At 60.4% G+C, this 26434-nt stretch overlaps 2 protein-coding genes across 6 annotated transcripts; one reads left to right on the forward strand and one right to left on the reverse strand.

Moving 5' to 3' along the window:
• The first annotated feature begins 17 nt into the window (after positions 1-17).
• Positions 18-19555, forward strand: DDX54 (DEAD-box helicase 54). Its single transcript, XM_058691195.1, has 20 exons — positions 18-232; positions 3076-3205; positions 4612-4682; positions 5255-5443; positions 5548-5597; positions 6375-6416; positions 6541-6636; positions 7303-7424; positions 7544-7605; positions 7686-7817; positions 9202-9412; positions 11558-11692; positions 13125-13355; positions 13457-13530; positions 14263-14460; positions 15551-15693; positions 15786-15899; positions 16567-16671; positions 16898-17010; positions 18955-19555. The coding sequence occupies exons 1-20, from the start codon at positions 59-61 to the stop codon at positions 19185-19187; spliced, it is 2625 nt and encodes an 874-aa protein (XP_058547178.1). The 5' UTR covers positions 18-58; the 3' UTR covers positions 19188-19555.
• Positions 19267-26434, reverse strand: CFAP73 (cilia and flagella associated protein 73). Of its 5 annotated transcripts, XM_058691208.1 has the most exons (8): positions 26244-26432; positions 24263-24377; positions 23641-23745; positions 23074-23274; positions 22358-22579; positions 21844-22002; positions 20212-20297; positions 19267-19340 (listed from the first exon to the last, which is right to left on the reverse strand). In XM_058691208.1, exons 1-7 carry the CDS (start codon positions 26297-26299, stop codon positions 20223-20225), a joined length of 933 nt encoding a protein of 310 aa, XP_058547191.1. In that variant the 5' UTR covers positions 26300-26432; the 3' UTR covers positions 19267-19340; positions 20212-20222. The 5 variants fall into 5 exon arrangements, with proteins under 5 accessions (XP_058547191.1, XP_058547193.1, XP_058547190.1 ...); XM_058691210.1 differs by lacking the exon at positions 19267-19340 and having other exon boundaries at positions 19680-20297; positions 21844-21912; positions 26244-26433; XM_058691207.1 differs by lacking the exon at positions 19267-19340 and having other exon boundaries at positions 19680-20297; positions 26244-26429.

A 26434-nucleotide genomic window follows, 5' to 3' on the forward strand; every position in this document is an offset into this window, starting at 1 on the left:
CGTTAGTACGTCCCCGCGGGCCCCGCCCCCTTCCCCGGTTCCCTGCGCCGGGGCCCGCATGGCGGCCGGCACGCGCCCGGCGGCCGGACCTCGGTCCCGTGCTGCCATGGCCCAGTGGAGGAAAAAGAAGGGGCTGCGGAAGCGCCGAGGCGCGGCCTCCCAGGCTCGCAGCAGCGACTCAGAGGACGGCGAGTTTGAGATTCAGGCGGAAGATGACGCCCGGGCCCAGAAGGTAGGAGCGCGGGGCCGGGACACACTTTGGAGCCCGAGCCCCAGCCCCCCGCATCGCCCCGCGCTTGGGTTTCCCCAGCGGGGGAAGTGGTCACAGCTGAGGGTGGGGAGAGGTCGGCTGGCCGGGGGTCGGGGGGCAGGGCCGCCGGCGTGAGCACGTGCGTCCGTGCCCGTCACGCCGCGGCTCCCGATGGCCCGGAGCCTCTGCGTTCCGGGGTCCGGGGCCTGCGGGCCTTCCTGGCCGGCTTTTGGTCGCGCGCGCCTCATTGGCTACTTCTCGCCCAGGGGGCGGGTCCTCGCTCCTTTTGGTCCAATGAAAAGTGCGGGTGCCGAAGCTCCGACTTGGAGAGTTTGCGGGATTCTTGTGAGGTTAAATTAAGGGGAGGCTGGGCCGCGTGGTTTGAGGCATTGACGCCGCCCTGGGTAACCAATAGTGAATTAAACATGCGTTTGCTGGCCAGGCTCCATGTGCCGGGCTCCTTGCTGAGAACTTTACATGCCTTATTTATTTAATCCGCACCCCAGCCCCTTGAGCCAAGTGGGGCTTTCCCCATTTTCCAGAGGCGGACCCTGAGGCCTAGAGGGGTTCAGGAGCTTGACCAAGACTTCGCAGCTTGTGAGCGGGAGAGTCAGGATTCAGACCTCCGGTTCCAGGGCTTGTACTGTTTCCGCTACTGAGTGCCAACTGTATGCAAATGGGGGGGGGGCGGGTGTGAGCACCACTAATGCGAAAGAGCTAGAGCCCATTATTTCCCACAGCCGTGTGACCAGACGGTGTCTGACGCGGAGCAGGGTCTGGATAAGTAGATGAAAGAGTGGATGTTTATATGAAGAGAGGGATCTATGCTCCTCCAGGTCAGGGAGCAGACAGGATCTTACCGTGTTGCCTCACCCCAGTGAACTCAGTGCTTGGCATACAGTAGGTGCTCTATGAATGTGGAGAAATTACTAAGGCACAGGAGGGCACAGAGAGCAGGTGCCAAAGAAGAGCCCATGGATCTGGTTCAGACAAAGAGCTTCTCCCTGTGTTCAAATGTGGCCCAACCCTGTACTGGCTGTGGAACTTTAGAGAAATTGCTTCACCGCTCTGTGCCACATCTGGAGAGGGCAGAAGTTTCCACGTGCATAGGAAGCAGATGATTATATGCTGCCCAAAGACTGTTGCAAGGATGAAATTACAGTGTTCGTGCATTCTGCTCATTCAGTAAACATTTCGGGGGCCCCAGTGTGTTCCAAGCACTTTGTTTTCACAGGCCGACGAACTTTTCCTATTCAGGACCAGATGGTAAATGTTTTAGGCTTCATGGGGCCACGTAAGGGCACTGTCTGCTTTGTTTGATTTTTTTTTTTTTTTTAATCTTTAAATGTGTAAAATCCATTCTTAGCTCACAGCTCTGGCCCAGACAGTTTTAGGGACGATAGAGGGTCACAGAGGAAAGAACATAGACTCTGAAGCCAGGGTTCAAATCCCTGCTGACCGTGTGAGCCTGGGCAGGTCACTTCATGGCTCCGTGCCTCAGTTTCCTTCTCTCTAAAATGGACAGACTAATAGTACCTACTTCCCAGAGTCGCTGTGAGGATTAAGTGAGCTAATTTATATGAATGTTCAGAGCAGCACCTGGCTTAGAGGGAGCACCACGGAAATTTTAACCATTATCATGAATTAGTGCTCCAGAAATTTTTTTTTTTAATTTCTTTAAAATTCTTTTAATGCTTTTTATTTATTTTTGAAGGAGAGAGAGATAGAGCATGAGCAGGGGAGGAGCAGAGAGAGAGGGAGACACAGAATCCGAAGCAGGCTCCAGGCTCCAGGCACCAGGCTCCAGGCTCCAGGCTCTGAGCTGTCAGCACAGAGCCCGATGTGGGGCTCGAACTCACGAACCGTGAGATCGTGACCTGCGCTGAAGTCGGACGCCTAACCGACTGAGCCACCCAGGCACCCCCAGAAACGTTATTTCTGAGAGCCAGGGGGACAGTCCTGTGGTCTGAGAAGGCTCCCCAGAGGAGGTGTCTAGGTTGGGTATAGCTGTGCCAGCACAAGTGAGAAGGTTCTGGATAAGCGGGAAGAAGGCCGACAGGAGAGAGAGAGCAGAGTGGGGACAAATGATGGACCAGAACAGGGCAGCTTGGAAAGTCTAGTACCACACACACACTGCATGCTTTGGTTGACCCTCTAGAGTTTTTGGGTTTTTTTTATGTTTTATTTATTTTTGAGACAGAGAGAAACAGAGCATGAGCAGGGCAGGGGCAGAGAGAGGGAGACACAGAATCTGAAGCGGGCTCCAGGCTCTGAGCCGTCAGCACAGAGCCCGATAACGGAACTCGAACCCACGAACCACGAGATCACGACCTGAGTCAAAGTCGGACGCTTAACCGACGGAGCCACCCAGGCGCCCCTAGAGTTTTTCATTCGGGCTTTGAATGACAGGCCAGAATGACAATGATGGTGACACCCCAGGCATGTGTTGGGTGCTGTTCTAGGCTTTCTACTTAACCCATTTAGTCTTTACAACACCGAGGGAGGCGTGTGCCATGGTCTGTCTTCCACGTTTCCCACATGGGGAAACACAGACTCAGGGAGATAAAGTCTCTGGTCTGAGGTCTCACAACTGGTAAGTGACAGTTGGGATTGAAAGCTAGGCAGTCCGTCTACACAGCCCACTCTCTGACCCCCTGCCCTGCCCTGGCCCGGTTGTAGGAGAGCCCTTTCGCAGAGAAGTCACGTGATCTGGCAGGGGCGACATCAGCCTGAATGTGGGGGGGACGTCCGCAGCAAGACATTCCCTGTCCCCCGTGGTCTGTTTGTGCCTGGAGTGACACCGCCTCTCCGTTCCTCCCTCCCAGCTGGGACCTGGCAGACCCCTGCCCACCTTCCCCACCTCGGAATGCACCTCAGATGTGGAGCCCGACACCCGGGACATGGTACGAGCCCAGAACAAGAAGAAGAAGAAATCCGGAGGCTTCCAGTCCATGGGTGGGTGAGCCAGGCATCCGGGGACAGTGGGGCAGTAGGAGCAGGGGCTCGTCATGCCCTCTGCGGTGCGCGACTGATGTCTGCTCTGGGCCCAGCACCGTGGCAACTGTTCGGTGCACTGAGGCCTGGCCCAGCGAGAGAGCGGTTAAAGCAGTGCTGGCGACAGAACGCGCCAGGACATTCGGGGATTTACTGCATGACAATGCGTTTCAGAGCAGAGGGAGGGAAGGTGGAATAGCTGGGTGGGACTGGGACACCTGGCTCACTGGAAATAACGCTAAACCCTCTTTCTTGCTCTTTACAAATCAGTAGCACCCGGCACAAAGATTTAAATGTCAAGGTGAATATTTTTGTAATTCTAAAAAAAAGAAGCCCTTTGTAAGTATGATCTGAACATTGTCCAATTTGACTTGTTTTCAATCAGACATATGTATGCCGAAAAACGCTGTGAACTGAGTTAAAGTAAATGCTGTCTCAGGGATATACTTGCAACCTTTCGGACAGATACAGGGTTGATATCCTTGATATACAAAGAGCTTTTACGAATCAATAAGAAAAAGATACCCTGATAGAAAATTGGGTGAAGGAAATGAATAGTCGGCTCGCAAAAGGAATTTAGACAGCAGGTTCATGTACTAAAACTGTGCTAAATTTCATCAATAATTAGAGAAAAAGCAAATAAAAACATTTACACGTGGCTACTTTCTGCCTTTCTGAATTGTAAAAATGAAGGGTTGACCAAAAACCAGCTACAACCATGGTACTTCCCTGTCCCCAGGCCTCCTTTTGCCGTCCCATTGCCGCAAGGCCCGTCCCATTCAGTCTCTAAAGGCCACCTCCCCCACGCAGGACCACGTGCTTCATTTGTCAGCACCCACGCCCGTGCCCATCACGGGCCCTGGCAACTTACCACCCTTTTATCTATAGAAAATTTCAAACGTATCAAAAACTAGAAAACAGTGAACTCCCAGTACCCATTGCCAATTTCAACGGTTAGTCCTGTGTCCTCTGTCCCCGTCTTCCCGGAGGATTCTAAAGCGAATCGCAGACCTCCGCTCTGGTATCCCTGAATAATTCCCACATGCCTCCAGGAGACGCAGGAGCTTACCACGCCTGAACAGGCACAGCTCCCCAGCACCCTGCGAGCCCCCGCCACTCTCAGACCCCAGTTGTGTGGTGGCACTAAGTGTGTTCAAAGCAATCCCCAGGAGGTTCCTGTCCCCCCCCCCCCCCCCCCCCCCCCCAGTCAGCAGGCACGTCTCCCGAGTCTCTCTCAGTTTTATTCTGTCGCTTTTCTTTTCTTCTGGCTGTTAATTTGTTGATGACACAGTCATTTGTCCCGTGTAGTTTTCTGTAATGGGCCCTAGGGTCTCCCCTCCCCCTGACCATCCCTGTGTCTTTCCCAGGCTTGAGCTACCCAGTGTTCAAGGGCATCATGAAGAAGGGCTACAAGGTGCCAACACCCATCCAGAGGAAGGTACGAGATGGGGCAAGTTAATGGAGTTGGGGAGGAGGGGATGACTGACTTGGTCCTCCTGTCCAGCCTCTTGACAGCCACCCCTTGTCCCGGCTGTCACGTTGATCCCCTCTTAGTCTGGCTGAAGCCCCACACAGCTGGTCCGTTTCACAGGTGGAGAAAGTCGGGCCTCTTTGCCATTTGAGCCTCCCCCTGGCTGCCTACCGCTGAGCCCCCGCCCGGGCAGCTCACAGGCACCCCATTGTCACCCCCTGCTTGTGGGTGTTGTCCTCAGACATTTAGCCAAGATGTAGACAACGATTCTCTGGGGTCCCGAGGAGGAGGAGGATGAAACAGGGAGGTAGAGTCTGGCTTGACCTAAAGAACGGTGTTTCAGCCCTGGAAAGAGGTGAGGGTAGTGAGCTGCCTGTCCCTGCAAGTGTACAAATAAGCCTTGGCAGGAATGGGCTCAGGACTGGGCAACAAGCCCCTTCCCACTTAACAAGAACCCCAGTTCGCCCACACCCCGGGGGACTCGACACTCTGGACCGCGTGGAGCTGACCCGACCCTTCCCCTGCTCATGCCTCTCCAGACCATCCCGATGATCCTGGATGGCAAGGATGTGGTGGCCATGGCCCGGACGGGGAGCGGCAAGACGGCCTGCTTCCTCATCCCCATGTTTGAGCGGCTCAAGACCCGCAGCGCCCAGACTGGGGCCCGTGCCCTCATCCTCTCGCCCACCCGCGAGCTGGCCCTGCAGACCATGAAGTTCACCAAGGAGGTGTGTTGGGGCCGGGGCCGCGGGGCTGAGCTGGGGCCGGTCAGGGAGGCCTGCGCGGGCTGAGTCATCCCTCTCTCTCTCTCTCTCTCTCTCTCTCTCTCCAGTTGGGCAAGTTCACAGGCCTCAGGACCGCCCTGATCCTGGGCGGGGACAAGTAAGTGTGCCCTTGCCCCGTGCCACGGTCACCACCATGAAAGCATACCCCGTGTCTCCAGGGTATCAGATTGAGCCTGGGTTGCTCACAAACAGTGTCCCTGCACACTCCTCAAAGGAGGGAAACGTGCAGTAAAACACCAGGAATTTCCCACACAACTGCGACCGAGGTTCCGGAACTCGGACCGAGGATCCGGGGCTCCCGAAGGAGCCACCAGTGCACAGGGTCAACTAAATGGGTAGCTCGGTTGTACGTGTTTTAATACGTGCACGTACTTGTGAGCTGTTGCCCAGACATCAGGGAGGTCTGTAATCGCCCCAGTTGGGAAAATGTGCTGGTACCACCTTCTGTCCGGTGTGTGTGTGTGTGTGTGTGTGTGTGTAGTCAGCACACTTGTCCCACAGACGAGCACCCTGGGAAAGTGGGGGCTTGTGATCGCCAGAAACGCCTCCCTGGGCTGTGCTAGGCCACACTCAAAATTCTGGCTCCCCCAGGGGTCCCGAGGATGTTTCAGAGGAGGACTCAAGTTAGGGCTGTGTGCCCAGGGGTCTGGGGGCAAGGACGGGAACCCGGTGGGAGTTCTTTGTGGTATCGGTCCTTCTGTATGTTCGAACGTGTAAGTCTTGTCGGGGCAGTGCCTCTGCCTAGTACGACAGCAATAGCCTTTCCCCGGCGTCTGAGCCTCGGGCTGGGGTGTGGGCCTCGCCTGGGTGCCTGGTTACGGAGAGGGACTAAAGTGACCCGTTCCGTCTCGCTCGCACCTCCTCTCCCCCCTAGGATAGAAGACCAGTTTGCAGCCCTGCACGAAAATCCCGACGTGTGAGTTTGGGTTGAGGACGGCGGTCTGGGGCCCCTTCCCCGATGGCTGAGTGCTGGGGCGTGCGGGGAGGGCTCTGCCGGTGGCCCTGGCCCCGGGTGACCCAGCCCGCACCCCTGCTTGCAGAATCATTGCCACCCCCGGGCGCCTGGTGCACGTGGCCGTGGAGATGAACCTGAAGCTGCAGAGCGTGGAGTACGTGGTGTTCGACGAGGCGGACAGGTGAGGCCGCGGGTGCCCCGCCGTGCACCCGCGTCAAGGCTGGCTCCAGGGCCGGGAGGACGGACTTTGCCGGGAGAGACGTGCGTGGCCTGCCCAGAGCAGGGCTTTCCCCAACGTGGGCCACAGACCCGAGGCGGCCCCGGAGCTGACAACGGCCTTCTGGTTTTTATTTTGCGTTTGCCTCCGGTATCCGCTTTTAGGGGCACCAAAGACAACAGCAAAACAACCAACAGGCGGTGTCAGAGAACTAGAAAGGAGCAGCACACGGCTGGGAGCGCAGATAGGGGTGGGATCACGTAGCAGCCCCGTGAACTTGGGTGAATCTGAGGGTCCGTGGGCCTTGGCGGGCTCGCCCACGGGCCGGGGACCTGGCGGCCTGCGCGGGCAGGTGCTGGGAGGGTCGGTACCCGAGGACACGAGACGGGGGCGGGGGCCGCCCGCACTGGCTTCAGCGGGACCCCGCGCGTGCCTGAGAACAGACACAGTTTTTAGGTCGGTGCTGCTGGGGCTGAGGAGGTCACGCGGAGAAAAGGGGAGCCCGAGAGCGCGTCGAGCACGTGGGCCGCACGCCAGTCCGCGTGGCAGAGTGCGGTGGGGGCCGGGGCGCGGGTTGGGGGCTCGCGGGAACCGAAGCCCCTCTCCTGACCCCCGCCCTCTGTCCCCCAGGCTCTTCGAGATGGGGTTTGCCGAGCAGCTGCAGGAAATCCTCTGCCGCCTCCCCGGGGGCCACCAGACGGTCCTGTTCTCTGCCACGCTGCCCAGGCTGCTGGTGGAGTTCGCCCGGGCCGGTGAGTGAGCCGGGCCGCCGCTGGGGGTGGGGGCCGGGCGTGGCGTGGGGGGGGTGGGGGAGGCTTGGCTTTGTGACTCCCTCCCCCCACCCCCCCTTCCCTGTGCCGACCGACCGCAGGCCTCACGGAGCCCGTGCTCATCCGGCTCGACGTGGATGCCAAACTCAACGAGCAGCTCAAGGTGAGGCTCCGCCCGTGCCCCTTCCTGGGCCCGCGGCCGAGGCCCCGGGAGCCCATCCTCCGCCGCCCCTCTCCCCGCAGACCTCCTTCTTCCTTGTGCGCGAGGACACCAAGGCCGCCGTGCTGCTCCACCTGCTGCGCACCGTCGTGCGGCCCCAGGACCAGACGGTGGTGTTTGTGGCCACGAAGCACCACGCGGAGTACCTCAGCGAGGTGAGAGAGGGGCCCTGAGGGAGCCGGGACGGGGTTGCCCAGGGCCGCCCTCCCTGGGGGCCAGCGCCTCCTCCGAGGCCCCCCCCCCCCGGAGCTGCAGCTCCGTGTGCGGCCACCAGAGGGCAGCACCAGAGCTGGACGCAGGCCAGGGCCGGAGCCCTTTTGTTCTTTAACTTTTTATCGTGAAGAATTCTGAACGCACACTAACATCGGCAGGTGGCGTGACTGACTCCCAAGTACTCGGGTATCAGCTCGCAGCCGGTGTTGAGTTCTCTGACACTCCCCCGCAGCCAGGTTATTTCGAAGTACATCCCCCACAATCCTACCGTTTCTTACAGGTTTTCGGTGTCCCCCAGATCTCACATTTTAAAGTGGAGACGTACCCTGCAAGCTGGAAGCTGTGTAAGGAAGGCGTCCTAAGCTCACGAGAGCAGCTTTTTTTTTTTTTAGTGTTTATTTTTGAGAGAGAGAGAGATAAGAGACAGAGAGCAAGCAGGGGAGGGGCAGAGAGAGAGGGAGACACAGGCTCCGAAGCAGGCTCCAGGCTCTGAGCCGTCATGACAGGGCCCGACGCGGGGCTCGAACCCACGGAGCATGAGATCATGACCTGAGCCGAAGTTGGATGTTTAACCATCTGAGCCACCCGGGCACCCGAGCAGCCTAATGAGTTTTTCCATACATATATACCCGTGACCCTTGGCGTGGGGCAGTCCGCGTGCCCCGGAGGCTGCCGGGGCCCCTTGCCAGTCGTCACCACCTACCCCGGGTCGGCCCCACCTGGGGCCTGTGTTCTGAGGACGCAGCTCACTGGGTTTCACTTGGCTGACGCGCTTTTAACGGTGGTTCCTCTGTGCAGCTGCTGGAATCACTGATGAGTAAAACCAAAGTAGTAAGTTTTTGAAGAGCAGTTCACACTGTCACGGCCCTTCTTGTGTTCCAGGCCCTGCGCTCAGCCCTGTGTGCGTATTGGCTCATTTAATCTTCACAGCAAGGCTACAAAAAGGGAACTCTTAGTCTCCTCATCCTACAGATAAGGAGAGTGAAAGCACAGAGAGGTTAGGTAACTTGCCCAAGGTCACACAGCTTCTTAGCAGCAGAGTTTGTGTCCTGGGCCGGTACTTCTCTAGGGGACACCTCAGCACCTGTCCTCTGCTTCGGTACTCAAAACAGCCCTGCAGAGACGTGGGGTGAAGTCCCCTTGGTGCTGATGAAGACACTGGGCTGGACCTACCCCCAGAGCTGGGACTCAGACCACAGGGACTCGACCCCAGAACCCTTGGTCCTACCACCACACCGTGGCACCCCCGCCATGGCCTGGCCTGCTCTCCCGCCTCCCGCCAGCCTCCTTACCCCTCTCCCTCCCTCTCGTCTTCACTCCGCGCAGCTGCTGACGACCCAGGGGGTGAGTTGCGCGCACATCTACAGCGCCCTGGACCAGACGGCCCGCAAGATCAACCTCGCCAAGTTCACCCACGGCAAGTGCTCCACCCTCATCGTGACGGACCTGGCGGCCCGCGGCCTGGACATCCCGCTGCTGGACAACGTCATCAACTACAGCTTTCCTGCCAAGGGCAAGCTTTTCCTGCACCGCGTGGGTGAGGAGTCGGGAGCTGGATCTGGGCCCCGGGCGGGGGCCGCGACCGTGGGGCTTGGAGCCACAGCTGGAGAACTCGAGGGCCCACGGGGAAGGGCCCGTGCGTTCGCATCTCCGGGGCAGGGCGCTGGCACGATTCCCACGGCTCTCAGCGCCGATCCTCCTCCCACTTTGACTCCCCGTCCTGGGCTCGCTGCCTCCCTTTGCTGTCATGGTCCCCGATGACACGTCCCCTGAGCCCCTCCTCCTCACAGCCCCCTCCCTGCAACTCTGTCACTTTGTCTGGTCAGCTCCTCTCCTTTAAACCTTCACACAATTTAAACACCCGCAGACCCCTCTGCCTCCTGTTCACCCACGGCGGACAGGAGCTCCTGACTTTGTCGAGTCTGCGCGTGGGGCCCCCCTTCCTCTGAGCCCTCCCGGGCCAAGCACTCTTTAATCTCCAGTAATAAAAGTAAGGCACGCGCATAGCAGGAAAACTACAAAACGAAACAGAGCAACGGAAGGCAGTAAGTCACGTGCCTCTCGTTAGTGATGTGATGGCCACTCGATGGTCCGCCAGCGCTCCTGCGGGGCCAGGTGCCAATGTTTTACTCGCTCTTTTTGTCTTTGTGACAGCCTTACGTAGCAGGTGTCGACAGCATCGGCTCTTGTTTCACAGATGAGGAAGCTGAGGCCAGGGAGGTTAATAACTGGCCAGGGGTCATACAGGTAGCAAAGTGGGGCAGCTGGGGCTGGAACCCCTTCTTCACCGCCATCCCTTCTTGCCTCCCTGGTGACATGGCTGTCACTTTGCTGTGTCCCTTGTCACTGCTGTCTTTTTAAAAACAGCGGTAAAACATACATAACACACAGCGTTTTTAGGGGTGAGTTCAGGGGCAGGGAGTACGTTCGTATGGCTGTGCACTCATCACCACCAGCCACGTCCAGAACCTTTCCTTCTTTCCAAACTGAAGTTCCGTTCCCATGAAACACGAGCTCCCCATCCTCCCTCCCCCAGCCCTGGCCACCACCATTCTGCTTTCTTTGTCTCCTTTTCACTCACGAACGTGCGTGTTGCATTTGTAAATGCCGGTAAGGAAACCACGCGTCCGTGAGAGAAGAATCTGGCCGGCGGGTTCCGTGTATTCAACGTCATTGAATGAGTAAACGGTGGCCACCCGTGGTGGGCCCCGGGAGAACCGCCTCCACCTCCAGTCGGGGTGTGTGGGAGGCGCCATCTGGGTCCCCTGCTGCGGGACAGGGGGCCTGGTCTCCCTTTGGTTGCTGCTTGTGGTGCCCTGGTTCCCATGGCTCTGGGGAGGGGTGGCTTGCAGGTTCCTTGTGGGGTCCACAGAACCCCCAAGGGGACTTTCTCCTGTGCTCTGTGACCAACTGTGAGTCAGACCACCCCAAATGAACCTCCTGAATATGGAGACACTTTGTTTTTACGAGAGGCAGAAACAAGCCCAAAGTAGGGTCACACTGGGGTTCGCTTAACACAGAACGAGAGTCGCCGGATATTCCTTCCTGTAACCTGTTTCTTCCATCAGTGTACGTCGTGCGTGTTTTTTGCTCACCATTAAGCATCATTCTATGATGGGTGGGCAAGTTGTGTTTGTAAAGGACCAGAAAGTAAAGATTTGAGGCTCTGGGGGCTTAGAGTCTCAGTGATCTCTGCTGTTGTAGCATGAAAGCAGCCCTTGAAAATACGTAAATGAAGGAACATGGCTGTGTGCCTGTGGAACTTTATTTATACAAATAGGCAGGGGTCCGGCTTTGGTCACCGGCCACAGTGTGCTGGCCCCTTTCCTCGCCTGTATAAGTCCCACCCTGGGGTTTCCAGCTCGTTCATTTAGCCAGTTCTCTGTCAGGTCTTTGGGGGAAGATCTCCCAAAGTGGGGACACTGCACACTTTTGATAGTGACGACGAGCTAGGTGCCTTATCTTTGTTTCTGCCGACTTCCCAGAGCGCGGCGTTGACTCGTGCGCTCGTGCAGGGAACCCCGGTGATCGTTGGTGCCCCTTCTCCTTTTGTAGTTGGGGACAGCGGCTCGGTGAGGTGCGGCCTTGGCCTGGCTTGCTGCTTTAGAGTGGGGCCAGTGGGACTCATGCTGGGCCGTGGAGTCCCTTGTCTTTGCTTCAAGTTGACCTTTTCTTCCCACAGGCCGCGTGGCCCGGGCGGGCCGAAGTGGCACAGCCTACTCTTTGGTGGCTCCAGACGAGGTCCCCTATCTGCTGGACCTGCACCTGTTCCTCGGCCGTGCCCTCACCCTTGCCCGCCCCCATGAAGGGCCCTCAGGTGAGCAGAGGCCGGGGCACCGGGACAGGAGTTCCCTGTGGGTCCCCTGTGGGTTGCTGGTGCAGCCCGGGGTGATGCTGTCCTGGCTTGGGGAGGAGGTAGGCCTCGATTTGGCCCTGGGGCGAGATCCCCGTATTTTAAATTCAGGATTTCACATAAAAATCCAGGTTTCTGATGTCTTTCGGAAAACAGGTCTGCCTGTGCTGAGTCTGCCTTTTCCTGGGGTTGCTGTACAGGCAGTGCTAGGCCACATGCCTGGATAGATGCCCCCCTCCTCTCCCCCCCCCCCCCGCCCCCGGTTCACCGCAGCCTTCACCCCCCACTTCTCGTGTGTGCCCAGCCGCTGGAGGTATATGTTTGAGACCCTGCACTTAACTGAGTTTCTGGGGGTCTCAGGCAGGTAGAGGGAGACTCGGGTTTAGGCCGAGCTCACAGAACTTTTCTTCGCTCTCTGTGGGGTGGGATCACGTAGGGCAGGAAACGGCGGTCACGGCAGCCTCCACCTATGGGCCTGCCACCCGTCGAGCCCTCAACGCACACGTTCTCGTGCGTTCGTCGGAGAATTTGTGAGGCCAAGCCACGCATCCCGCGTTCCTTATTACCGAGCAGGGAGGCGGGAGGCCCGGTGTAAACGGACCCTGTGCTCGGGGCCTGGACACGGCATACAGCCCTGCACGTGCTCGCCGGGCACCCACCGTGCGCCGCCTCTGTGCCTCGGAGCGTCAGGAGCCCCTGCGGCCGAGCCCCTGGGCCCGGCACCCAAATCCCATTCTGGAGCCTGTGGCAGGCCCAGATCGACACCGGGCGGCGGGGGTGGGAGGGGCAGGGAGAGGGAAGGAGCCCCCACAGCAGCGTCCCAGCATGACGCCACCCACAGAGTGGTTGGCCTTCAGTGGAGACCATCCTGCGTCTGCCTGAGCGCCAGCCAGGGTGGGGGGCCTGGCCCGGGGCCCACTTTGTGCAGAGGAAGGCCAGCCGGCAGGCTCCTGACTCAGCGTGGGGGCCGAAGAGCTGCTGGGCAAGACTCCCGACCCCTGCTGAGCCTCAGTTTCCTCCTCTGTAACAGGGGAGTGTCGTGGCGGTTCGGTGGTCTTGTGGGCGAGTCGGCAGAAGGCAGTAGCCAACAGCTTGGGCTTTGCAGGGCATACGGTCCGTGGCACCTGCTCAACCCTGCCCTTGGAGCACAAGTTAGCCAGGGGCAGTGAGAAAACGGATCGATGGGGCCGAGTTCCAGTACGACTATATTCGTAAACACAGGCGGCGGCCCTGGGGCCGTAACCTTGGGCGCCCGGTCGGGCACATCCGCGCGGCTGGCGGCGGGAGCTGCTCCGTACCTGCGGCTCGTTTCGTGATTCTGGGGCCGGTGAGGGGAGGGCCGGCCGCAGGCCGGGGCCGGGGCCGGGCCGGACGGGCTCTGCGTGTGTGCCGGCAGGTGCGGTCGGTGGGGACGGGATGCTGGGCCGGGTGCCGCAGAGTGTGGTGGACGACGAGGAGGGCGGCCTCCGGAGCGCCCTGTCGGCGTCGCTGGAGCTGCGGGGCCTGGGCCGGGTGGCCGACAACGCCCGGCAGCAGTACGTGCGCTCCCGGCCCGCGCCCTCGCCCGAGTCCATCAAGAGGGCCAAGGAGCTGGACGTCGCGGGGCTGGGCCTCCACCCCCTCTTCAGTGAGTCCCCGCTTGGGGAACGGGACGGGGTGGGGGGGAGGCGGTGGGTGGGCCCCGCTGAGCCTGCCCCTGGCCTCACGCCTCCTCCCCACGCCCACCAGGCTCGCGCTTCGAGGAGGAGGAGCTACAGCGGCTGAGGTTGGTGGACACCGTCAAGCACTACCGCTCGCGGGCGGTGAGTAAGGGGGTGAGAGCACACGGGGGGCGGGGCGAGGCCCTCTGCGGCCTGGGGTCACGCGGTGGCCGCCGTGGAGCCGGGACTCCGGCCGAGCCCCCCGCCCCCAGCGGGACCCCGGGGAGGGGGGGGCGGCTTTTCCTTCGGAGTTTGCAGGTTCTTTGTTCTCAGCGCTGGTTCGTCGGTATCTCTAGAGACGCCTCCCGTTCTAGAACCCTCCCGGCTGGTCTGCAGTAGGTTCACCATGTGGTAGCCATCTCCTGCCACTTCCAGAGGGGTAGACTGAGGCTCACAGCGGGGAGTGACGTGTCAGAGGCCCGGAGCTGGCTTTCAGTAGCCTGTCATCCCCTCTTGACGCCCCCTGAGCACCCCACCTGGTGCCTGTGCGGGGCGCGCGTGGAAACACAGAGAGACCTTCCCGGGAGTGGGCAAGCCAGGCAGCCGGTATCAGGGAAGGAGAGCTGGAGAGTGTCATCGTTACGAGCACTGGTTTCAGAGCCGCGTGAACTGGGCTTGAGATCCCACCCTGGCTTGTCTCAGCTGTGTGACCTTGGGTTGGTTACTTGCCCTCTCTGGGCCTCCCGTTTCTAACGGTGAAACGCAGGTAATGAGAATAACCACCTCGTTGAAAGGACTTGGAGAGAAATGCCATAGGGAGCCCCCCAGACTGGTGAGGGCAGGGCCGGGGAGGAGGCGGCCCATGGGTGAAGGACTCCTGTGTCCCCTCCGCAGACCATCTTTGAGATCAACGCCTCCAGCCGGGACGTCAGCAGCCAGGTGATGCGTGCCAAGCGGCAGAAGGACCGCAAGGCCATCGCCACCTTCCGGCAGGGGCAGCAGGAGGGCCCAGCTGGCCCAGGCCCAGGCTGCCCGGCACCCCGGGAAGAGAGGCCTGAGGAGGAGGAAGAGGCAGCGGGAGAGAGTTTGGAGGTATGGGCCCCACCCTGGGGACCCTAGATTCTGGGCCTGGGGGGTAAGGGCAGAGTAGGGGCTGTTCTCAGGGCTCTGAGCAGTCGCTGCGGGTGGATGCCGGGCCCCACCCCTGACACGTGCAAATCGGTAGCTCGGAGCCTCAGCCTCCCCGTCGCCGAGTGGTCCCTGTGCCTCGCCCAAAAGCCCGGTGCCAGAGGTGTCTCAGGATCCAGGATCTTCAGGGTGGGTGCCCTGTGTAGACCTAACACCCCACAGAGGTCTGGGGGGGGGTCACTGCTGTCAGAGGCATCGGAGGTCCTGCAACAGGACGTGACGTGCGGCCCCCACGCCGAGGTGACAGGCAGCCTCTTGGTGGCTCAGCTCGGCCTTTGCCACCAAGTGTATTTCAGGGAAGCTCATTTTCAGAACCTTGTGGACCAGGGCACAGCAGCCAGTTGGCAACGGTCCCTGGTCTTGGGCCCGCAGGGCAGATTCACGGCGGCACCCAAGGGTCCCTAGTGCTGGCTGTATCATTGTCATGGTCACCGTGACCGTCTCAGCCTGAGGCCCGGGGCAGGAGGAAAGGGGCAGAGGGGACTCTTGGGAGCAGTGGGGCATGACGCAGGCAGCTTCGGATGTGGGACCTTCGTGCCGGAAGGCAGGCCGGGGGGACACGGACAGCCTGTCCACCTGGTGGGCGAGGTCCTGGATCTGCTCGTCCACCAGCATGTCCCTTTTCTATTTGATTTGGACAGAGGGCTCAGCAGCCAGAAACTACAGGTGAAAACCCTGGGACTAGTCCATACTGTGTAGAGCCAGGCCAGGCCCAGAGAGGGGCAGGGCCTTGCCTTGGTCACGCAGTCTGAGGGACCAGCCTGGGGCTGGAGGGTGGGTCTTGCCCCGCTTGGCACCACAGCCCCCCTCTCCCCCACCCGGTCTGCTCTGCCGGTGCTGAGGCGGTGCCGGAACGCGGACGAGGAAACTGAGGGCGGAACTGGCAATACCAAACTTTTAGCCCCTGGCTCTCGACTCCGGCTGGACTGGAGGGTGGAGAGGCCAGCTGGGCTCCCCGGGGGCTGCCGGTGTGACCGGGGCCTCTGTCCGCCAGGATGTCTTCACAGAGGTCATAGGCCGGAAGCGGCAGCAGCCGGGACCTGAGCGGGGAGCCAAGAGGCGGAGGGAGGAGGCCCGGCACCGGGACCAGGAGTTCTATATCCACTACCGGCCCAAGGATTTTGACAGCGAGCGGGGGTCAGTGGCTGGCTGGTCCTGGGGTGCGGCAGGTCGGGCCTGATGGGCTCGCCGTTGACCCTGTGACCTGTTCCCACCCCCGCCCCCTGCAGCCTGAGCATCAGTGGGGCTGCGGGGGCATTTGAGCAGCAGGTGGCTGGTGCTGTCCTGGACCTGATGGGGGATGAAGCCCAGAACCTGACCAGGGGCCGGCAGCAGCTCAAGTGGTAAGCGAGCGAGCGAGTGCCCTCCGTGCCCCCATCTGCCGCATGGTCCCACACAACAGGCCCGTGGCCCCCTGCCCATCCTGACTCCTGTTTGATCCTCTAGAGCGGGAAATCCCCCCCCCCCATTTGTGCACAGCCTAGATGGTGACCCCCCCCCCCCGTGTTGTCCCACGTGATCACACACAGCGAGGACAGTGACCCCACCCCCACCCCCACCTCCCACCCCCTGAATTTCATCATACACAACAGGGTATGATCCATCTTGACCCATCTGTCCTTTTTGCCAGCTCGTCTTTCTAGACAGAGCTCGTGACCCATTCCTCCCATTTGGACTCTGGTTCCTGAGGAGTGATAGGACCCCACCCAGGGTCGCAGGGCCAGGAGGTGGCAGAGTAGGATTGGGAACCCTCCCAGAGGGGCCCCTAACACTGTTCCAGGCCCCCCAGTTCCCGGTGACCCCACACCTGGGCTGCCAGGAAGAGACGAGGAGGGGCAGGGAACAGGCCTTTACTGAGCACTTGCTGCGTGCTAGGCACAGGCACGCTGCCTCCCTTGAGTCCTCTCAGCCAGGCAGTGAGAGGGCCGGGGTGGGAACAGGCGCCGAGGGCAAGCGGGCCGCCCCGGCCCCCTCCTTCCATGGCAGCCCTCCCAAGTCCCTCTCCCGCAGGGACCGTAAGAAGAAGCGCTTTGTGGGACAGTCAGGCCAGGAAGACAAGAAGAAGATCAAGACGGAGAGTGGCCACTACATCAGCAGCTCCTACAAACGGGACCTGTATCCGGGGGGTGGGGCCGGGGGGTGGGGCCAAGCGGCTTCTATCCGGAGTCCCCTGGAGGTGGGAGCTGGGTCGGGGGTGGGGCCCAGGGGGTGGGGCCAAGCGGCTCCTGCTGCCCCCGCCCCCCAGAGGTGGGACCTGTGTCTGCCAGCGGGGCAGGACCTGCTACGTAGGTGTCTAGGGCACCAGGGTCCAGCATGCAGCCTCCTTAACACCGTTTCCCAGCTACCGGAAGTGGAAACAGAAGCAGAAAGTCGATGATCGTGACTCAGAGGACGAAGGGGCATCCCAGCAGCGAGGCCCAGAGCGAAGAGGGGGGAAGCGGGGCAGAGGCCAAGGTAGGACGGTCCTCAGAACAGACTGGCAAGTGGCCCATTAGATCATCTGGGCATTTGATTCTCTTTGATCGGGGCCTGAGCCCTTGGGCCGGCGCCAGGCTGCAGTGGGATTTGAACGGGCTGTGTCGGCAGGGCCTGCGCTCCCCAGGCACGGCGTGGTCAGCTGCCCTGCACGCCAGGGCCGGGTCGGCCCTGTGGGGCAGAAAGGCCACCTGGTGGCAGCACTCAGGACCCCTGCCATGGCCTGAGGGGCGATGGCCCCCGTGCTGCCCCCACCTCTGGGAGTGAGCTTGCTGTCTGTCAGAGGGCTCCCCCTTGCTCTGGGGGAACGGCCTCTATGCTGGGCACGCCACACGTGACCTGGGGGCGAGAAGATACAACGTCTTCTAGGTGAGGGCAGCGACCCAGCCTGGGTGCTCCCATCCAAGGCCTCCCCGCAACCCTGCAGGGCTGGTCACTGCCTCTTGGGTGCCTCTGCATCCGGGCCCTGTTCCATGTCCCAGCTGCTAGACTCGTCCCCATCCTCCCTCCGGGCCTCCTGGAGGCCGTGCTCCCTCTCTGTCGGCACTCCTCCTCCTGGGCTGGGCCTCCCCTGTCCGTCCCTCTCGGTCTGTCTGTGGTTTTCTCAGAAGCGTCCTCTCTCTGGGTCTCAGTTTCTGTCTTTGCGTCTGTGACTCTAGATCCCTGTCCCTGATCCTGTCTCTCTCTTCATTCTTTCTCTGTCTTCTTTCTTCGCATCTCTCGGTTGTTCTGTGTCCTCTCTGTCTCCTGCTGTCTCCCTCATTGTTTCTGTTCCTCTCTCTACACACACATCTCCCAGTGTTGGTCTCTCCCCCTCCCTGTGTCTCTATGTCTCTCTTTTCCCTCTCTGTGTCTCTGTCTGTGTCTCCATCTCCCTGCGCCTCTGTGATGTGGCCCTGCCTCCGCTGGGCTCTCTCACCCCTCGCTGCCCAGCCCCTGCCCACCTGGGATGGAGCAGACCGCTGTTCTGGGCTTGCGGGCGGGCGGCTTGTGGGGAGGGGAGTATGGCCTGGGGGCCTTGGGAAGGAGCAGCTGTTCTCCCTCCAAGCTTTGTCCCCGTAGGAGGTGACGGGCCCCTGTCAGGCGCCCCGGCCCCAGTGGAGACATCTGGGGCCGCCTTAATGATCGTCCGTGTGGGAGCCCTGAAAAGGTCACTCTCGTGGGAAGGGAGGAGCCAGGCAGGGAGAGGGAACATGGTAGAGGAGGGGGACCCAGAGCTTCGTGGGGAGACAGGAGGCAGGGGCTAAGTGCCCTTCTGGAGACCTGGGAAAGCAGCCCGGGTGAGGCCACTGACCTGGGCTGCTGCCACTTTGCTGCGTGACCTTGGGCAAGTCCCTTCCCCTCTCTGGCCTTCTGTGACTGCTCTGCTACCAAAGGAAGGTTAAGCTAACAAGCCTAAGGCATGCAATCCAGGGAGACAAGGATTGGAGTCTTTGTCCACCAGTGCTGGGTCCCCAGTGCCTGCCATAGAGCACATGCTCAAGAAATCTTTGTTGGATGATCTGTAGTCGTGATAATTAACCTCAGGAGGCTCTTCCTCTGGGCTAGGCCTTGTTCTGAGCACTGTCCACATAGTAACTCGTCTGCTCCTCATTGGGACCCAGTAGGCAGGTGCTATTATCTGTCATTCAGAGTGGGGAACTGAGGCTCAAGAGAAGTTAAGTGACTTGCCCGAGGTCCAAGAGGTCCCAGCTGGGATTTGAACCCTGGCAGGGTTGGCTTGCGGTTCCGTGCTATTGACCACAGCAGCAGACTCTGTAAGCTTTATTGAGCACCTACGACGTGCCAGACCCTGGGGCCACAGCAGTGAGCACAGCACGGGAGTGGGCCCCCCCCCCCCCAGGGGCGGTCTGGAGGCCCCCGGAAGGGGAGGAGCCGGGAGCCATCCCGGAGGCTGAGCTCCTTGGATCCCTGTCTTGGCAGGCGCGTCCCAGCCCCGCACCCCAGCTGGCCCTGCAGGCCGCGTGCGCTCAGAGCTCAAGACCAAGCAGCAGATTCTGAAGCAGCGGCGCCGAGCCCAGAAGTTGCGCTTCCTGCAGCGTGGGGGCCTCAAGCAGCTCTCCGCCCGCAACCGGCGCCGCGCCCAGGAGCTGCGGCAGGGTGCCTTCGGCCGGGGCGCGCGCTCCAAGAAGGGCAAGATGAGGAAGAGCATGTGAGGAAGGTGGCCCGGCCCCCCGGGCCCAAGCGCGGACATCGGCAGACGTCCCCTGTCTACACCGCGCGCCTGGCCCGTGCCGGGCGCTGGCAGAGCTCCCCGCGGCGCCGTCATCCGTGAGGAGTGTCGTGCGGCCACGGAGCGCCAGCAGCCTCTGCCCAAGACGAGACATTTAAACGGTCTTTGAGGGCGCACGGGAGTTTGCCAGCGAGGTCGGGACGGCCGAAGCCCGAGTTGGCGACCCCGCCGCTGCCACTTCCCCGCGTTCTGGGTGGTTCCTGAGCCCAGAGGTGGCGGCCACACGGGTCCGAGCCCTGAGTGCCTAAGGCCCGGTGATGTATTTTTAATGTAATAAACCTTTATCAAGCACCCCCCGTGGAGCAGGAGCGCAGTCGGCCCAAGGAGCTGGAAGGGACTGGGGCCTGACGAGCTGTGAGGGCATGGGCTGGGGGAGGGGAGGGGAAGTGGGGTGGGGGGCAGAGGGCTCAGCTGTTCCCCTCCAGCTGTGAAGGGGTTAACACGTCCCCACCGCACCGCAGAGGTCAGAAGCTGTCCTGGCCTCTGCCCTCCAAGCCTTGGGGTCCTGGGACGGTCAAGGCGGCCCCCGGCAGCTGGGTTCTCACCTGTGCCCATCCGCAAGAGAGCCTTTGTGAGCAGGCGCCCCGCGAACGGGTGTTTGCTGTTGTGGCTCTCTTGCCGAGGCTGTTTTACTCACCAAACACCCGCCTAGAATTTGCCAGAATTTGCACCAGGCTTCGTTCCAAACACCTGACAGACATCAGCTTGTTTAATGCCATGACTGTCCTGGGAGGCAGGACCCGGTGCCAGGCCATGTGGTGGATGAGGGACTGGTGCCCCCCAGCTAGCCCACATTTATTTAGTTCTTGCTGTATACCTCTCATGCACTTCCCACGGCAGCCCCAGCGGGCACGGCCGTCCCAACTTTCCGGTGAGAGCCACTCAGCACATACCCCGCAGGAAGTGTGCACTTCCTTTCCAGGGGGCCCCCCTGTCCCCCTGCTTACCTGGGTCAGGGCTAGCAGGCAGGTGTGGGCTTGGCCTGCCCAAGACTGGTCAGCATGGCAGAGAGGTCCAGAATGAACAGCTTCACCTGGGGGTCCCCAGCACAGCCAGAGTCCCATCCCAGCCCCCGCGTATCCCGTCCCCACCCTCCACCCCAGGATGCTGCAACGCAGGGTTTGGGGGTGGAGACCTCTATTAAAAGCCAGCAACGTGCTGGTTACCAGCAGCCGGCAAACCTGCCCTAAACTGTTCTCGGTTCTTCGGGTCTCCGTTCCAACCCCCGAAATGGTTTGTGGTTGTCGGCAGGTACCCTCATAGTTTCCTAGCTGGCTATCACTTGCGTTACAATTAAAAGTATTTTTATTTGCAACGATTCGTTTCCCCCCTTTTAAACAGATCGGGCATATTCACCGGTGTCTGGTCTGCTCTCCTCTCCAAACACTCCCAGATTTTGTCCTAATTAAACTTATTGATACGAACTTCATGAACGCCCATGGGTCCACTGCCAAAGAGCTAGAGCTTGAATGAACTTATCTTTGGGTTCTCCCTTAGCATTTGTCACTGAGAGGGAAACTATATTTCTAACAAAAATAGGAGAGAGTTAGGTTACCCCTTGTCGTAAGTGGAGGACAACTGGAAAAATGCTACAATGAACACAAAACCCAGTCTCTGCATTCTGGTCGGCCGCTGTCGCCTCCACGGGGTGTGAGGCCCAGGCCCAGAGACCAGAGAGCACTACAGGGGTTAAAGGTAGAGTCGCCCCACAATGAGCCTTTCTCTTTGGTAGAATCGGGGTTGGTTGAAAAGGGACGGGCATTTGCCTGCTACGTCATAACTGAGCCTCTGTCCCTTCTGGAGTCGTGCACCGCAGGGTGCTGGGCCAGACTTGGGAGAAGCGGAGACATCCATCCCTCTCCGGGTGTGGAACAAAGGTAGGCTCCCGGGGCCCCAGTTCCTGGCGTTTGGTTGGGGTCGAGGGTGCTGGGCGCAGGACAGGAGTGGCAGGGGCTGGGGTGCCTCCTTTTGTGTTTCTTCCGCTTAAAGGAACCATGCTCTGGGTCCCCATTAGGAACAACAGAGGGGTCCGAAACCCCCTCCCTCTGTAAACCATGTCACATATTCTGCAACCTTGCAAACCTGAACGACTTGGGCCACAGTGCCATTGCTGGTGCCCTTGTGCAGAAAGACGAGGGCACGGCCCCGCCCTCCCTCTCCCTGGGGAAGCAGAGGCCTGTCCCTGACAGGAGCAAGGGTGAGTCTCAACCTGGTTTCTTATTGACGTCACACTTGTTAATGCTGTCTGAGCCTGGGACGAAAGACAGACTCTTGGCCTAAAGTACAATATCGTCACACACCTCGGCCCTTGGGCGCAAGTGAGAGGCCTGGGACCCAGAGAGGGGGCCTGGCGGCTTGCTTCTGGCCACAGAGCAGATGCCCCGCCGAGCCAAGACCAATCTAGCCGCCTAGGCAGGGTTCCCAGGTGGCCACAGAGCCCACGTCCCCCCCACCCCACCCCGGGGGGGGGGGCTGGAAGTGTGTGCCCTGATCACAGAGGGTCATACTGAACCCGGAGACTTCAGGCACTGTGAAGTTCTGAATCTGGGGGTTGGAGGGCACGTAAGGAGGGAGCTCACCTGCTCCAGCTGCCCCTCAGTGTCCTCGATGTCCAGGGCAGGCGGGTGCGTCTTGTGCCGGCACACTAGCTGGAACAGGTTGAGCGCTGCTATCCTAGTGCGTCCCAGGAGAAGGGTCTTCTCTGCCCCCGTGTTCTGGATCTGAATCCACTTGGATTCCTGCAGAACACCCCGCCCCCTTCCCCGATCAAGGTTTGGGCCTGCTGAGGAGGGTGGGGGGAGCCCCCTCCCTTCCCTCCAGTCTGGCGCGCCGGGGCGCCTCCGGGAGAGGAGTGCAGGAATTGGGCGTCAGGTTGGGCTAGGACTGGCCTCCTGTGTCCGGAAGCGCGTTCAGACGCTGGAATCCGCCCGTTAGCGCAGCTCCCCTCCGGGGTAACCACTGCCTTCTGGTCTTAGCACTCGTGGGCTCCCCTCCGGGGTAACCACTGCCTTCTGCTCTTAGCACTCGTGGCACTCCTCTCCGGAGGTGGGAGGCTGGGGTCCCGGGCGCCCACCTCCTCCCTCCCGGCCGTACCCAGCGCAGCGTGCGCTCCCTCGCGGCCTCCAGGCGCTGCAACAGCTGCGCTCGCCGCCGGCCCTGCCCGAGCAGCTCGCCCTGCCCCGCGTCCCGCAGCCGCTGCAGCCGAGCGCGCGCCTCCTCCAGCTCGGCCAGCCGCTGGCGCTCCGTGAGCCTCAGCGCCGCCTGCATATCGACCAGGCCGTCGAAGCGCGCCACCAGCTCGGGGACCTCTTGGAACTAGGGTGCGGTCAAGATGGGGATTCAGCCGGCCCGCAGCCCCCTCCCCTCCCCTCGCCCTCCGGCCCTGCGGCGCCTCCTCGGTTAGCCCACGTGCAAAATGAGGGTATCGCACGGCCCCTACCCCAGAAACGAGGACTACTGTCGCCCCTCCCCACTCCAGCATAAAGCCTAGCCAACTTCACTGCCTGTGATTAGTATTAATTTATGGTTCCGTTCAACCGGTATCTATTGAGTGCCTGGGCACACCCCCTCCTTCTCCTGTGTGCCCCTGAGTGAGAGTCACCATTCTGAGCCTCAGTTTCCCCGTTTGTAAAAATGGGCGGGGGGACCCGGGTTTCCCCCATGCGGTTGACAAGAACAGGACTTACATCACCGGGCGTTGGGGAGAATTCAGAGCAAACCTTGTCGCTGGCATACAGTCAGTGCTCAATAAGTGGCGATTCCTGGCATACAGTCAGCGCTCCAGTAGTGCCCCTCCGCAGGGTACTCACCTCCGGCAGCTGCTCCAGCACTCGCCCCAGCAGGCGCGCGCAGGGCTCCAGGCGCTCCAGCCGGCACCGCAGCCGCGCGCGCTCCCGCTGCAGCTCCTCGAACTGGGCCCGAAGCCGTAGGGCCTCCGCCTCCCGGCGGTCCGCCTGGAGCCGCTCCTGGGCCGCCCTCCGCAGGGCGCGGGTGCGCCGGGCCTCGGTGTCCTGAGGAGGCGGACGGAGCGGAGGCGACCGCCCTCGGGACCCGGGAGCCCGCGGGGCTCGCTGCTTCCACCGCCCCGACACTTGGCGCGCCCAGCCGTGGTAGCAGACAGGTGGCCCGTGGGCAGAGTGAGCAGTAGCTCTGATTTTGGTCCCTCTCCTCTCCCCCACGCTTTTTGAAAACTCGAATACGACAGGCGGTGCGTGTGTATTTCCTACTCTACAACCTCTTGTATTAGCACACTTTTAAAATTCCCGAGCGAGGCTGCCCCTGCAGGATAGAGACTCCGTGTCTCTATCTCTATCCGTGTCTCCGTGTCCGATAGAGACTCCCGCTGACCTGCCTCCCCCCCAGCAGTCTCCACCTACCTTCAAGAACTTGTCAAAGCGGACAAAGGACCCCTTTAGCTCCTGCTCCTTCTGTTCCAACTGTTCCCAGCGCTCTTTCAGCGCTGCTCTCGTGGTCTGGAACACCTGGGGGAGGTGAGGAGTGGGTGTCGGTGTGTTTGGGGGTCCAGGTTATCCAGTACTTCCAGGATCCTACTTATCTGTTGTTCCTGAGCTTGTCCGCACACCCCTGCTCAAACCCACCCATGGTTCCCACCACCCCCGATGAAGCCCAAATGCCCCCCGCAGCCAGCTTCCCTGTGCGTCCTTCCGGCCTCGTCTCACCTACTTCCTCTGACACTCTGCCTTCCAGACGTTCATCTACCTGTGTTTTGTCCTTGCCTTCCAGTTTTGTATGTGCTGTTCCCTCTGCCCGCTTCTCCTTCCTCACCCCACCCTCCTTTACTGGCCAAGCCGACTTGCTTGCCTTTCCCAATCCCAAGACATTACTTCCTCCAGGAAGCCCTCCTTGACCACCCCTTCGTGGAGATAGAGGCTTCCTCTGGGCTCCTGCAGCATCTTCTCAGTGCTTCCCCACCTGGACACTTGTGGTTTTTTTGGTCTGGGGTCCCAAAACGTCTCAGGGACTGCAGTGGAGGCTCACCTCCTTCTGGGCCTGCAGGCCTCGGTCCGCGTCCACCAGCTCCTGCCTCTTCTCCAGGAGACGCAGCACCGGCGGGAAGTGATCCACACTTTGCCCCGGGATCTTCCTGGAGGAGCTCCAGGAGGAGGCAGGGATGAAGGAGGCAGAGGGTGGGGCCCCCAACCCCCCCCCCCCACTAGTGCCTGAAATACCCCCATTGGCCCCACGCTAGCTGCTGAATTTATTGAATTCATTCAATAAATTGTACCGAGCACCTACTCTGTGCCAGGCATCTTTCCAGGCACTGAGGGGTGCAGGTGTGCACAAGGCAGACAAAATCCCCACCTTCCAAAAGCCACCAGGCTGCTGGGGTGGGGGGGGGGGGCCGGAGCGCACAGAAAACAAACCTAACAATAAATAAGGCTAGGCCGTGGTAGGTGCTCAGAGGAAAAATTAAGCAGACAAAAGGAAATCTTTTCCTTTTTTAAAATTTATTATTTACTTATCTTTATTTTATTTTTATTATGTGTTAATTTTTGAGATAGACAGGGAGAGAAAATGAGCAGGGGAGGGGCAGAGAGAGAGAGGGAGACAGAGGATCAGAAGCGGGCTCCGAGCTGACAGCAGAGAGCCTGATGCGGGGCCCGAACCCACAAACCGTGAGATCATGACCTGAGCCGAAGGCAGTCGCTTAAGCACCTGAGCCACCCAGGTGTCCCCCCCTTTTTTTTTTTTGAAAGAGAGAAAGTGTGCACACAAGCGGAGGGGCAGCGGGAGGGGGGAAGAATTTTTTTTTTTTTAAGTTTATTTACTTATTTTGAGAGAGAGAGAGCGTGCATACGAATTGGGGATGGGTAGAGAGAGGGGGAGAATCCGAAGTAGGCTCCAAGCTATCAGCGCAGAGCCTGACACGGGGCTCAATAACACGAACCTGAGCGAAAATCAAGAGTAGGAGGCTTAACCGACTGAGCCATCTAAGCGCCCCAAAAGGAAATCTTTCAATAGGGAGATGAAAAAGTCTCTCAGAGGAGACTCTGAGGTCGTCTGGGCAGAGACGCGAAGGGCAAGGGGGAGTGAGCATGTGGACACCTGCAGGGAACAGCCAGTGCGAAGGCCCTGAGAGGAGGATCTTGGTTTGTGGAAGAGCTGGAGGCTGCTGTTGGGGGGCAAGGGCCGTAAGAGAGGCAGGGCAGCCGCCGGGATACCGGTGATGGGGTTCCGGGATAACACAGAGATAGTGTGGTGCTGGTCAGGTGGTTGTAGGGGAGAGGTGAGGAGGGTAGGTTCGGGCTACAGCGTGAGAGCAGAGCTGCTGCCGTGATTGGAGGTGGGGGGAAAGGAGAGAAGGATGAACTCAGAGCCGGAAGGCGGGTGCTGGTGGAAGTCTGGATGGGGCGCAGGGGAGACCAGCTCCTTGCTGCGGCCAAGCTGCTTTGGGAAGGCTGTTCGGCCTCCCTCAGACGTCCCTGGGAGGGCTCCAGGAGCAGACTGGGATCTGGAGGCATGCTCGGGGGGGGGGGGGGGGGGGTGCACAGTGCTGCACACAGCCCTCCACGGTGCTGTGTAGAGAGCAGAAGGGAGGCTCCAACAGAATGTGCTGGAGGGCCTTCCCGGCACCAGTCCGGTCCAGACCGACACTGAGCTTGGGCCCCTCGGTCACTGCTGAGCACAAAGCAGGCACCCGGCAAGCTTCCTCTACTCCTCCTTTAAAGCGCAGAGCTTTGCAGGGATTCCCATCTCAGTGCAAAGGATCTAATCGCAGCCGGATGGCAGCCAGGGGTGGGGATCCGGAGCAGAGGCTGTTAACCCAGCTCTGCCCTAACTAGCCCAGAGACCGGTTTCCTCTGAGCCTCAGTTTCTTCCTCTGTGAAGTGGGGACAGTAATACCCCAGCAGGAGTTGCCCAAGGAAGCCAGAAGCCACAGTGGGCAAGAGGAAGGCACGGGTCATCCCGCCCGCTTCTGCCCTCCTTCCAGCCCTCCCTGCCATTCCAAGACACTCACGCAGGCAGTTTCTCTTGCAAGGCCAGTCGGAAATATTCCTCCCAGGGCACCGCCATTCACCCCGGGCTTTCTTTCCACGGATGGAGTTTTGCACCAGCCCAGGGGGCCCTGGGGGCTTCTGATGTTCTGATGGAGGGCAGTGTGGCAGCGGTCTCTGTGCTCCGAGAAGGCGGCCACCTAGCCGGCCTTGG

This window comes from Neofelis nebulosa, chromosome 11 (assembly GCF_028018385.1).
Source record: "Neofelis nebulosa isolate mNeoNeb1 chromosome 11, mNeoNeb1.pri, whole genome shotgun sequence".
In the NCBI taxonomy this organism is placed as follows: domain Eukaryota; kingdom Metazoa; phylum Chordata; class Mammalia; order Carnivora; family Felidae; genus Neofelis; species Neofelis nebulosa.

Coding starts and splice junctions, on each gene's coding strand:
- DDX54 (XM_058691195.1), top strand. CDS start 59: ATGGCGGCCGGCACGCGCCCGGCGGCCGGACCTCGGTCCCGTGCTGCC. Junction 6,417..6,540: donor CTGCACGAAAATCCCGACGT/GTGAGTTTGGGT, acceptor CCCTGCTTGCAG/AATCATTGCCACCCCCGGGC. Junction 17,011..18,954: donor GAAGCGGGGCAGAGGCCAAG/GTAGGACGGTCC, acceptor CTGTCTTGGCAG/GCGCGTCCCAGCCCCGCACC.
- CFAP73 (XM_058691206.1), bottom strand. CDS start 26,299: ATGGCGGTGCCCTGGGAGGAATATTTCCGACTGGCCTTGCAAGAGAAA. Junction 24,378..26,243: donor TTGCAAGAGAAACTGCCTGC/GTGAGTGTCTTG, acceptor CTCCTCCTGGAG/CTCCTCCAGGAAGATCCCGG. Junction 22,580..23,073: donor TGCTGGAGCAGCTGCCGGAG/GTGAGTACCCTG, acceptor ACCGCACCCTAG/TTCCAAGAGGTCCCCGAGCT.